The following is a 13,115-nucleotide window of genomic DNA, read 5'->3' on the forward strand; positions in this document are numbered from 1 at the left end:
AATTTATTTTAACATAAAAATGCATTAATTTTAGAATGAATGATTTATTATTGATTATACAACGGGTGGGTCTAATCCTTGATGCTGATGGGTTAAAACCACATTCCAGTCGGTGTCTATTCCACAAATTACCACCGCAATCCCCTGTCTCATCAGCCCAGCCAGGCAATTTATAAACTTGATCTCCACTATAAAAAGCATTTAGACATGATCTCACATTTCTTTTAGACTAACATTTAGTTTTCAACAGCGGAGATTTGTATAAACCTTGCTGTCTGTCTCTGAAAATATGTAAATCATTGTTTGAATATGTTGGTAACCCGTTTGGAGAATATATTGGCCCATAACAACACCCGTGATAATATATCCTCCAAACACCGGCTTCTCGGACATTATCACTTAAATATTTGAAATAATAATATATAATTGAAATATCAAGTCATTGCGGTTCTAGTAGTTGTGGAATTCCCAGCGCTTCTAGTGTTAAAATACTCCTTTCGAAATCCCCACTTCTCCTTACATGGCCCCTTTCGAAACCCCCACTTTTTATGTGGTTAGTTTCGAAAGCCCCCACTTTTCCTAAGAGATGCTGTGCACTGAGATTTACATATCAGTAGGTGGCAGCATAGAGACCCTCCGGGACCCTATTGGAAATAGGCGGGGCTTAGCCATAATTAAGACCTTGTGGCTGTGGTAACTAGTTACGGCCGTCTACTAGGCACCAACGTTGGGTGTTAACTTGTCCTCTTCGCAGCGGTAAAAGCTGTATAATGTTCTTACTACCCGTTTGTCTTGATTCGTAAACATGTCTGCAAAAGGAGTAGGAACGAGGGGTTTTTATTTCAACACTGTATTGTCCCTGGCGCGCTCTTTGGCCGCACACCGCCCAGCGCCGATAGATAAGGTGAGTTATGTTATTAGCGTTAACGTAAAGTGAGCGTATGCTAGCTAGCTAAGTTGTCTATACAGTTCCGTAAACATACATGTTTTACAGTATCGCCACAGAATAATGTACATTATTTACAAAAAAACGTTTCGCTATGGCTAACGTTATATGGCAGTGATATGCGATGCTATCGAAATTAGCTATTAGTTAATTATTCGTTTTCCAAGAGCTGCACACGGCTGTTGGACAGCAATGCTAGCCACTGTAGACATTCATTCACAAGTAGAGGCCCTTAGTTAATTGGCTTGTAATTTCACACCGGAACACGACACAAAAACTAGGCAGTTTTACATACTGACAACCTAGTTTAATAACTAACAAATCACTTGCTAACTACGCGTTTAGCTATCTGTCCTGTCGATTATGATATATCGTGGATTGTCATTCCATCAGAATGAGGAAGTTGGCATACCCATTAGTTAGCTAGCTCTCAAACCTCAACCAAGGTAACGCCCCCGTTTATTTCTGGTCATTGATTGGTCACTATTTACTTAAGTTTTGTATTCTTTATTTCAACCATAAGGTCTATGATTTCAACAGACAGTTTGCTCATTTGCCTTATATCACATTACATCATGTTGATTCAGGTGTTGGTAGGAAAGCTGTATGGGAGGAACTTTCAGCCAAACTTTAGGCAAAAACTGGAAGTCATCAATGATGTTGCTCTGAATGGTCTCCGTTTTAAATTGTGTACAAACGCATATACTGTATATACAGTACCAGTCAAGAGTTTGGACACCTACTCATCAAGGGTTTTTCTTTATTTTTTACTATTTTCTATGTTGTAGAACAACAGTGAATACATCAGAACTATTAAATAACACATGGAATCATGTAGTAACCAATTTATTCAACAAATCAAAATAAATTTGAGATTCTTCAAAGTCGCCACCCTTTGCCTTGATGACAGCTTGGCACCCTCTTGGCATTCTCTCAACCAGCTTCACATGGAATGCTTTTCCAACAGTCTTGAAGGAGTGCCCACATATGCTGAGCACTTGTTGGCTGCTTTTCCTTCACTCTGCGGTCCAAACCATCTCAATTGTGTTGAGGTCGTGTAGTTGTGGAGGCCAGGTAATCTGATGCACCATTCCATAACTCTGCTTCTTGGTCAAATAGCCCTTACACTGCCTGGAGGTGTTTTGGGTCATTGTCCTGTTGAAAAAAAAAAATAAAAAATCACAGTCCCACTAAGCGCAAACCAGATTGGATTAGGGCTGGGTGATAAAATATGATGGTATTTTATGTTTTTTAATAATAAAAGTTCAACATTTTCTTTGAGTAGTGCATGACCCTAGGGTGGCAACACATTATTCTAAGTGATTTCAATGAATCTCTCTCCATTCCTATTGCTTTATACTGTTCAACTTCAATGCAAAAAAGTCCTAATTTTCATACATTTATGCATTTGAGGTCATTTCCACACTGCCACATAGGGATGCACAATATGGGCAAGTAATCTGGGCCTTATTTTTAACCTAATGTTGCAATTTGACTTGCGATTTAGAGCAAAACACTTGGGTTAACTGTTGGAATCATGGGAAGAATGTCTATTCTAATTATGTAGTTGGAATATAATAGTGGGCACTTTTAATACAGTGTTTGACATGACAACGAATGAAAATACCAGGGAGGAGTTATTGTTATTGTGTTATGTGTTGATAGTTGTTTCCTAAAGGACCCTATAATCTTTGGCTACATTGAATGTTTTCTCTAAGCTACCTCATGTAGCTAACATATTCTTGCTTTGCGTTTACCTCTTTAATTTAGAAGACACTGTTGCACAAACATGCTGATTTAGGTCTACACAATCACTGGTATTTTCAGGCTGTATAGATAATTATGCTTGCTCTTAGTACATTTTATTAGCTAGCTAGCGATTAGCATCAGCGGCTAACACGATTTAGGAACAACTTGCTAAGAAAAGACAAACTATCTGTTTGCAGATGTAAGAAACAAAAGCTAATAATGTAATTATAGAATCCTAGTAGATTTATATTAAGAAGCAAGTGACAACTGCATTGTTGTCATCAACAGTGTTGCATATGCTGCATTGACCATACAGACTGAACACAAGTGTCCGGTAGTTGAGGAACACCAAATGCGATCCTTGAGTGACAGGGGGCGTGGCTGTCTGTTTGGGAAGCGGCATAGAGAAAGTGGAGAGATATAACTCAAGTTGTGAAGTAAACTATACAAATGGGCGTTATACACTGCGTATCACATTTAACAAACCAAACATTCAAATACTGGTATAGAAGGTAAAGTAAAAACTCATGGTCCATACATCAATACTGGTATATTGCAATAAAGCAGTATACTGCCCAGCCCTAGATGGGATGGCGTATTGCTGCAGAATGTTGTGGTAGCCATGCTGGTTGTGTGCCTTGAAATCTAAATAAATCACTGACAGTGTCCCCATCACACCTCCTCCTCCATGCTTCAAGGTGGGAACCACACGTGGAGATCAGCCGTTCACCTACTCTGCGTCTCACAAAGAGACAGCTGTTGGAACCGAAAATCTCAAATTTGGACTCATCAGACCAAAGGACATATTTCCACCGGTCTAATGTCCATTGCTCATGTTTCTTGGCCCAAGCAAGTCTCTTATTCTTATTGGTGTCTTTTTAGTAGTGGTTTCTTTGCAGCATTTCGACCATGAGCGGCAGGGTAGCCTAGTGGTTAGAGTGTTGGACTAGTAACCGGAAGGTTGCAAGTTCAAACCCCCGAGCTGACAAGGTACAAATCTGTCGTTTTGCCCCTGAACAGGCAGTTAACCCACTAAGCCGTCATTGAAAATAAGAATTTGTTCTTAACTGACTTGCCTAGTTAAATAAAGGTAAAATAAATAAAAATGAAGGCCAGATTCACCCAGTCTCCTCTGAACATTTGATGTTGAGATGAGTCTGTTACTTGAACTCTGAAGGATTTATTTGGGCTGCAATTTCTGAGGCTGGTAATTCTAATGAACTTATCTTCTGCAGCAGAGGTAACTGGGTCTTCTTTTCCTGTGGCGATCCTCATGAGAGCCAGTTTCATCATAGCGCTTGGTGGTTTTTGCGACTGCACTTAAAGAAACAAATTTCCTGAAATTTTCCGTATTGACTGACCATGTCTTAAAGTAAAGACTGTTGTTTCTCTTTGCTTATTTGAGCTGTTCTTGCCATGACATGGACTTAGTCCTATTTCGTAAAAGGCCATCTTCTGCATACCATCTATCTTGTCACAAGAGAACTGATTGGCTCAAACACATTAAGGAAAGATATTCCAGAAATTAACTTTTAAGAAGGCACACCTGTTAATTGCAATGCATTCCAGGTGACTACCTCATGAACCTGGTTGAGAGTAGGCCAAGTGTGCAAAGCTGTCATCAAGGAAAAGTGTGGCTACTTTGAAGAATCTCTCATATAACATATATTTTGATTTAACACTTTTTGTTTCAACATGATTCCATATGTGTTGTCATAGTTTTTATGTCTTCACTATTATTCTACAATGTAGAAAATAGTACAAATAAAGAAACTCTTGAATGAGTAGGTGTGTCCAAACCGTTGACTGCTACTGTGTATGCATGAATGTTTGCACCATTTTACACAAACATTCAGAATGGTATGATAAAACCATAGAGATCCTATTAAATTACCTTGCTATTGCAACCATGGCAAGTGCACTAGTCTTACTACTGTGCCATAAAGGTCCAGAATTCTGGGTAGAAAACTTTGTGTATATAAGTGTACAGAGGTTAGAATGATATATTATACAGTTGAAGTCGGCAGTTTACATACACTTAGGTTGGAGTCATTAACTCGTTTTTCAAACACTCCACAAATTTCTTGTTAACAAACTATACTTTTGGCAAGTCGGTTAGGACATCTACTTTGCATGACAAGTAATTTTTCCAACAAATGTTTACAGACAGATTATTTAACTTATTATTCACTGTCACAATTCCAGTGGGTCAGAAGTTTACATACACTAAGTTGATTGTTTCTTTAAACAGCTTGGAAAATTCATGGCTTTAGAAGCTTCTGATAGGCTAATTGACATCATTTGAGTCAATTGGAGGTTTACCTGTGGATGTATTTCAAGGCCTACCTTCAAACTCAGTGCCTCTTTGCTTGACATAATGGGAAAATCAAAAGAAATCAGCCAAGACCTCAGAAAAAAATAGTGTAGATCTCCAAGTCTGGTTCATCCTTGGGAGCAATTTCCAAATGCCTGAAGGTACCTCGTTCATCTGTACAAACAATGGTACGCAAGTATAACCACCATGGGACCACGCAGCCGTCATACCGCTCAGGAAGGAGATGCGTTCTGTCTCATAGAGATGAACGTACTTTGGTGCGAAAAGTGCAAATCAATCCCAGAACAACAGCAAAGGACCTTGTGAAGATGCTGGAGGAAACAGGTACAGAAGTATCTATATCCATAGTAAAATGAGTCCTATATTGACATAAGGCCGCTCAGCAAGGAAGAAGTGACTGCTCCAAAACCGCCATAAAAAAGCCAGGCTACGGTTTGCAACTGCACATAGTGACAGATATCGTACTTTTTGGAGAAATATCCTCTGGTTTGATGAAACAAAAATAGAACTGTTTGGCCTTAATGACCATCGTTATGTTTGGAGGAAAAAGGGGGATGCTTGCAAGCCAAAGAACACCATCCCAACCGTGAAGCATGGGGTGGCAGCATCATGTTGTGGGGTGCTTTGCTGTAGGAGGGACTGGTGCACTTCACAAAATAGATGGCATCATAAGGAAGGGAAAATGATGTGGATATATTGAAGCAACATCTCAAGTTCAAGCTTGGTCGAAAATGGGTCTTCGAAATGGACAATGACCCCAAGCATACTTCCAAAGTTGTGGCAAAATGGCTTAAGAACAACAAAGTCAAGGTATTGGAGAAAGCCCTGCCCTCAATCCTATAGAAAATGTGTGGGCAGAACTGAAAACGTTTGTACGAGCAAGGAGGCCCACAAACCTGACTCAGTTACCCCAGCTCTGTCATGAGGAATGGGACAAAATTCACCCAACTTATTGTGGGAAGCTTGTGGAAGGCTACCTGAAACATTTGACGCAAGTTAAACAATTTAAAGGCAATGCTACCAAATACTAATTGAGTGTATGTAAACTTCTGACCCACTGGGAATGTGATGAAAGAAATGAAAGCTATTCTCTCTACTATTATTCTGACATTTCACATTCTTAAAATAAAGCGGCGATCCTAAACCAGGTAATTTTTATTTGGATTAAATGTCAGGAATTGTGAAACTGAGTTTAAATGTATTTTGCTAAGGTGTATGTAAACTTCCGACTTCAACTGTGCGTGTGACTGAGTGTAATTTTTATCACTGGATTTGTATCTCTCTCTGCTGTGGTGGCGAGTTGACATTAGGCTGTAATCCTCCTCACTGAGCTTAAAGGCTGATCCTCGTTAGCTAAGCTAATTAATGCTAAGGGCTAGTTGTTTGGCTCCTCGCCTGGAGTGCAGTCACGCTGTCAATGCCATGTTTACTATGCGGTATAGGACTGTCTGTTGTTTTTCCTGAAGGCCATGGAATCCAGGGGTACTTTACTATCTTTATCTGTAAAGCTGGAGCAGAGGCAAGCGTTTAGCCTCTCGTGAATGTCAGTTGGCCGTGGTAGAAGTCACCCTAATTGCTAATACAGGGCAAGGTATTTGTGAAGGTTAGGACTGATGGTTTGATTAGTCAGCCGCAAGCCACGCTTATTCTCTGTTTCAGGTCCAAAAGCTCCAATGCATGTGTCCAGTGGACTTCCGAGGGGTGTTCCAGCTGGACGAGAGGAGGAGGGATGCGGTCCTAGCTCTGGGTATCTTCCTGGTCAAGTCTGACCTACAGGTACATTGAACTGGAGCAGCGATGCCTTCTCTCTGACACTGTTAAGGGTTGTATTTACAGTGCCTTGCGAAAGTATTCGGCCCCCTTGAACTTTGCGACCTTTTGCCACATTTCAGGCTTCAAACATAAAGATATAAAACTGTATTTTTTTGTGAAGAATCAACAACAAGTGGGACACAATCATGAAGTGGAACGACATTTATTGGATATTTCAAACTTTTTTAACAAATCAAAAACTGAAAAATTGGGCGTGCAAAATTATTCAGCCCCCTTAAGTTAATACTTTGTAGCGCCACCTTTTGCTGCGATTACAGCTGTAAGTCGCTTGGGGTATGTCTCTATCAGTTTTGCACATCGAGAGACTGACATTTTTTCCCCATTCCTCCTTGCAAAACAGCTCGAGCTCAGTGAGGTTGGATGGAGAGCATTTGTGAACAGCAGTTTTCAGTTCTTTCCACAGATTCTCGATTGGATTCAGGTCTGGACTTTGACTTGGCCATTCTAACACCTGGATATGTTTATTTTTGAACCATTCCATTGTAGATTTTGCTTTATGTTTTGGATCATTGTCTTGTTGGAAGACAAATCTCCGTCCCAGTCTCAGGTCTTTTGCAGACTCCATCAGGTTTTCTTCCAGAATGGTCCTGTATTTGGCTCCATCCATCTTCCCATCAATTTTAACCATCTTCCCTGTCCCTGCTGAAGAAAAGCAGGCCCAAACCATGATGCTGCCACCACCATGTTTGACAGTGGGGATGGTGTGTTCAGGGTGATGAGCTGTGTTGCTTTTACGCCAAACATAACGTTTTGCATTGTTGCCAAAAAGTTCAATTTTGGTTTCATCTGACCAGAGCACCTTCTTCCACATGTTTGGTGTGTCTCCCAGGTGGCTTGTGGCAAACTTTAAACGACACTTTTTATGGATATCTTTAAGAAATGGCTTTCTTCTTGCCACTCTTCCATAAAGGCCAGATTTGAGCAATATACGACTGATTGTTGTCCTATGGACAGAGTCTCCCACCTCAGCTGTAGATCTCTGCAGTTCATCCAGAGTGATCATGGGCCTCTTGGCTGCATCTCTGATCAGTCTTCTCCTTGTATGAGCTGAAAGTTTAGAGGGACGCTTTTAACGGACCTCTGAGACTATCACAGTGCAGGTGCATTTATACGGAGACTTGATTACACACAGGTGGATTGTATTTATCATCATTAGTCATTTAGGTCAACATTGGATCATTCAGAGATCCTCACTGAACTTCTGGAGAGAGTTTGCTGCACTGAAAGTAAAGGGGCTGAATAATTTTGCACGCCCAATTTTTCAGTTTTTGATTTGTTAAAAAAGTTTGAAATATCCAATAAATGTCGTTCCACTTCATGATTGTGTCCCACTTGTTGTTGATTCTTCACAAAAAAATACAGTTTTATATCTTTATGTTTGAAGCCTGAAATGTGGCAAAAGGTCGCAAAGTTCAAGGGGGCCGAATACTTTCGCAAGGCACTGTATATCCTGCTTTTATGGGATGGATGTTCCCTGACCTCCTCAGGACTAATAATTGGCTCCTATCCATGGCACCTTCTGTGCTCCCCTTAGCTGTTTAATGGCCTTTGCTCGGGTGGTTTGTGAATTATGTTTTTATTGTAGCACAAAGACTCTATTGTCCCCTACCTGCTGGGGCTGCTGAAGGGACTTCCCAGAGTCCAGTGGATCGAAGAAAGCTCTGGAAGTAAAGGGCGGGGTAAGGAGAGAGATGCCAGCATTTTGTCTCTCGCACCAGTCAAGATGATGTCTAATTCCACCTTTCTGACTGGTTGATGATCTTTCTTCTTGTCCTGTAGATATCCTTCCGGTGGCAGAGAACTTCTGCTTCTGTCTGGTCACTCTTCTCTCAGACGTGGCCCAGCGAGATGACACCCTGCGAGGACAGATCGTGGAGGCCGTCCTGGACTTAATGCAGGTCCTGCTGGACATCTGCTTGAACTCAGAGGGACATGATAAAGGTACCAGCATGCTCTCTGTTCCACCATTTCATCTTCACCAGTGTTTAATGAATATGCTAGTTACTGATTAGTTATCTAGTTGTTGTCTCTTGTCCTCACAAACTTGAAAAAGGCAGCCTTTCACTTATCTTTCTTTCTTTGTTCCCCCGTCTCCCTCCCTCCCAAGAATACCTGTGCAAGTACACTGTGCCCTGCTTGTTGGGTGTGGCCCGGGCCTTTGGTCGCTATAGCAACACGGAGGAGCCCCTGCTGTCCAAGCTGTTTCCGCGGGCGGAAGCCCCGCCAGTGTCCACTGGCAATGATGTCGACCCATCACGACGGCGCTCCTTCAACGACTTCCGCTCCATCATGCCTGCCTCGCTGCTCACAGTCTGTCAGGGAGACACCATCAGACGCAAAGGAAGCTCCGTGTCCAGCATATCACAACAGGCACTATTACTATACTAGACCAGTGGTTCCCAACTCCGGTCCTCCAGTACACCCAACAGCACACATTTTGTTGTAGCCCTGGACAGACGTTCCTGATTGATTTAGGTGTGCTTGTCTAGGCCTACAACAAAAATGGTGTACTGCTGGGAAGCACTGTACTCTACTACTACCACTACACCATAGTACTACCGCTAATTCTCATCAGGTATCAGGGAGACACCATAAGATGCAAAGGCTCCTCCTTTACCATATATATATATATATATCACTACAGAGAATATAACTGTACTACCATAGCCGGCCACTAGAGGACAAAGGAAATTCTTATTTGAAATGTCTGAAAATGATCTGTTCCTCTGTCTGTAGGCCAGTCCAGAGAGAGCAGGACTCACCCCCAGCTCCCCAGCTGACCCCTCAGCACAGTACTTTGAAGGTAAGACTATATTAGACAGGTAATATATTTCTGAAGTATTTCAGTTTATTACTAAGTAGCCTGTGTCTCTCCTTTTTTGACTGTCCTTTTCTCCCCCTGCCTCCCTCTCTCTCCAGGCTCCTATCTCCCTGATGGTAGTGCTGTGGACCCAGACTATTACTTCTCCACCATCAGTTCTAGTTTCTCTGTGTCTCCTCTGTTTGCGGGCAGTGCCCAGGGAGAGTTTGACGTCCCTCTGGACGTTCTGCGCCAGCTCCTCAACATGGTCAGTACGTAGAATCAGAATGCATAGAACTATAGAATTAGAATGGGTAGAACATCGTTTATCAGAATTCCTTTCTGAGTGTTCTGTTTGTCTTTTGCAGGTTGAGCAGTTTGTCTCTGAATCCTTTCTGAAAACACTGGATAACACCCTGCAGGAACTTCTGGAGGTAGGTTAATTTTCCCTATATTTGAATTAAAGCGCTGTCCTGTGTACTCCTCAATGTTACATCATGTTTGTTGTGTTCTCTCCCTCTAGTTGAACCCAGGGATGCACCTGCACTATAGGACCTTCAGTGACCCTCTGTATGTGACCATCTTCAAGATGCTCAGAGACACGCTGTACAACCTGAAAGGTAACAAATGCACTGCTCTCTCACTTTAACCTTTACTATCTCTAATATACAGAAACCCTCTACTATGACCTGATTATTCTGAAGCAGTTCAGTAGAGTTTATTACATGTGTTTATTACTGTGCTACTAACATGTTATTGATGTTGGTGTGGCGGTGTTCCCAGACCTGCAGACAGGCTATGTGAAGGAGGTTCATGACTTTGTGCTGAAGCAGTTCAGTAGTAGCCAGTCAGAGCTGCAGAGGATCCTACATGATGTAGATCACCTCCACAGTGAACTGAGTCCTCTGAAGCTACGCTGCCAGGCTAACGCTGCCTGTGTCGACCTCATGGTCTGGGCTGTCACTGAGGAGCAGGGTACGAGTGTGTTTGTGTTCAAACCTGTGTGTGTACTATCCATCCGTGCACATGTATTGAAAAATATCAGGTCGTGAATTTGGAATGCATTTGCCATGTGTTGAAAAACATTGGGTTGTTAAATTGAATTGAACACCAAACTAACTGTTGTTCATGCGTTTTATTTTGATCAGGAGCTGAGAACCTGTGTACCAAGCTGTCAGAGAAACTGCAGTCCAAGACGTCCAGTAAAGTTATCATCGCTCACATTCCCCTGCTCGTCTGCTGTCTACAGGTTGGGCCTGTAATGTCTTCATCTGTCTTCACAATACTGTGTTGATAAGACGCCATAATACCAGTATTATCCTACCTAATCAAATTTTTCCTATGTGTGTGTAGGGTTTGGGTCGTCTGTGTGAGCGGTTCCCGGTGGTGGCCCACTCTGTCACCACGTCTCTCAGAGACTTCCTGGTGGTCCCCTCTCCTGTCCTTGTAAAGCTGTACAAGTACCACAGCCAGAACACCACAGGGACTGGCGAGATCAAGATCCATGTGACCAATGAGCACTCCCAGTCTACGTTCAGTGCTCACGCTAATAAGAAGAGCCAGCCCTCCATGTACGAACAGCTCCGAGACATCTCCATTGACAACATCTGCAGGTGAGGAAAGATAAAATATTGTATGTGAAAGGAGAGAAATATGAGCTGTGTTTGCATAATTTGGTTACCATGGAGCAATCTCTTTTCTTCTCCCTCTCCCTTCTCTCTTTCTCTGTCTTCTCTTGCTCTCTCTGCCCCCTGCCCCCTCTCTCTGCTTCTCAGGTGTCTGAAGGCAGGTCTGACTATGGACAGTGTTATAGTGGAGGCTTTCCTGGCCAGCCTGTCCAACCGTCTCTACATCTCTCAGGAGAATGACAAGTAAGTATTATTTCATACCTGAGCCCTCCAATATTACCAGTTAGTGTACTTTACTTATTCACAGGCTGGATTACGTCTGAGAAATAACTGTCAATGTTAGCGAGTGAAACCTCAGGTGATCTCGCTAGTTAGACTCTCCTGCAATGATTGACAGCTGCTCTGACCAGTCCCCAGGTCCGTGGCAATGACTGACAGCCCCTCTGACCAACGCACTGTTTCTCTGTCCCCCAGGGAGGCCCATCTGATCCCAGACCACACCATCAGAGCGCTGGGTCACATCGCGGTGGCTCTGAGGGACACGCCACGCGTCATGGAGCCCATCCTGCAGATCCTACAGCAGAAGTTCTGCCAGCCACCGTCACAGCTAGACGTACTCATTATAGATCAGCTGGGATGCATGGTCATCACTGGGAATGTGAGACACACACACACACACACACTTGATACACTGTATACACTTCATTATTTTACCTCTCCCCTCAGCAATATGTCCTTCAGTAAACTCTCCTCTCTCACTCTGTCTCTTCTGTCAGTAAACTCATCAACCTCTCGTCTCTCAGTAAAGTAATCTGTTTCTCTCTCTCCTCACAGCAATATATCTACCAGGAGGTGTGGAACCTGTTCCAGCAGATCAGTGTGAAGGCCTCCTCCATGGTCTACTCCACCAAGGACTACAAGGACCATGGATACAGGTATCCTTAGCCGCTACACCTTTACCCCTATCCCCAATTCCCTACCCATAGCCAGCTCCACGACCCACTCTGCTAAAGACACTGTGTTAATCTTGTGTGTTCCAGACACTGTTCCCTGGCTGTGATCAATGCATTAGCTAACATAGCTGCCAACCTGGCAACAGAGCAGATGGTTGATGAGTTGCTGGTCAACCTACTGGAGCTGTTTGTCCAGCTGGGACTGGAGGGAAAGAGGGCCAGCGAGAGGGCCTCGGACAAGGGCCCTGCACTGAAGGTAAACTCCGTTTACAGTAGCCATGACTTCTGATAGACCTATAGAGTTCAGCGACAACAGGCTTGTGTTAAGGGCCCTACACACTTCATTCAAACTACGCAAACGCAACGTCGTTTTCACACCTAGTTCTACGTACTTTTGTGGGTTTCAATTTTGGAAACGGGCCATATACGTCGCTCTGTTTGGGTGAAGTGTGTAGCGGCCTTTAGAGGTTAACTCTTTTTTTCTTGTTGACATTGGTTTATTATTTGTATTTACAGGCGTCGAGCAGTGCTGGAAACCTTGGAGTACTCGTTCCTGTTATTGCTGTGGTATGTGGGTTGCCTCTATACATTTTTCACTTTCAACAGTTTGTCCAGTAGTGCCTCTGTGCCCGAGTGTCTATACAGTACTACAGTATACAGTATATAATCTATACACTTAGTATTGATCGAGATCCCCCTCTCTCTCTGTGTAGCTGACGAAGCGTCTGCCGCCCATCAAGGAAGCGAAGCCTCGTCTACAGAAGCTGTTCAGAGACTTCTGGCTCTACTCTGTGGTGATGGGTTTCGCTGTTGAGGGATCAGGTGGCTGTTTAACAATGTTAACTTGTACTACAATATTCCACCAGGATTG

At 42.9% G+C, this 13,115-nt stretch overlaps 1 protein-coding gene across 4 annotated transcripts in view; it reads left to right on the forward strand.

Moving 5' to 3' along the window:
- Positions 1–667: 667 nt before the first annotated feature.
- Positions 668–13,115, forward strand: part of LOC110537098 (phosphatidylinositol 4-kinase alpha) — a 45,429-nt gene continuing 32,981 nt past the window's right edge. For 2 of the 4 annotated variants that reach the window (XM_036937088.1, XM_036937089.1), the window contains exons 1-18: positions 669–904; positions 6,690–6,806; positions 8,449–8,542; positions 8,643–8,804; positions 8,971–9,233; positions 9,600–9,666; positions 9,783–9,931; positions 10,032–10,097; positions 10,187–10,283; positions 10,447–10,638; positions 10,812–10,912; positions 11,017–11,276; positions 11,439–11,534; positions 11,766–11,949; positions 12,126–12,226; positions 12,332–12,500; positions 12,761–12,811; positions 12,958–13,066. In XM_036937088.1, coding sequence (XP_036792983.1) covers positions 806–904; positions 6,690–6,806; positions 8,449–8,542; positions 8,643–8,804; positions 8,971–9,233; positions 9,600–9,666; positions 9,783–9,931; positions 10,032–10,097; positions 10,187–10,283; positions 10,447–10,638; positions 10,812–10,912; positions 11,017–11,276; positions 11,439–11,534; positions 11,766–11,949; positions 12,126–12,226; positions 12,332–12,500; positions 12,761–12,811; positions 12,958–13,066 — 2,377 coding nt within the window. In that variant the 5' untranslated portion in view covers positions 669–805. Of the gene's footprint in view, positions 905–6,689; positions 6,807–8,448; positions 8,543–8,642; positions 8,805–8,970; positions 9,234–9,599; positions 9,667–9,782; positions 9,932–10,031; positions 10,098–10,186; positions 10,284–10,446; positions 10,639–10,811; positions 10,913–11,016; positions 11,277–11,438; positions 11,535–11,765; positions 11,950–12,125; positions 12,227–12,331; positions 12,501–12,760; positions 12,812–12,957; positions 13,067–13,115 lie in introns of those variants that run through there. The other 2 variants (XM_036937090.1, XM_036937091.1) reach the window with 2 other exon arrangements.

This window comes from Oncorhynchus mykiss, chromosome 12, assembly GCF_013265735.2.
Source record: "Oncorhynchus mykiss isolate Arlee chromosome 12, USDA_OmykA_1.1, whole genome shotgun sequence".
In the NCBI taxonomy this organism is placed as follows: domain Eukaryota; kingdom Metazoa; phylum Chordata; class Actinopteri; order Salmoniformes; family Salmonidae; genus Oncorhynchus; species Oncorhynchus mykiss.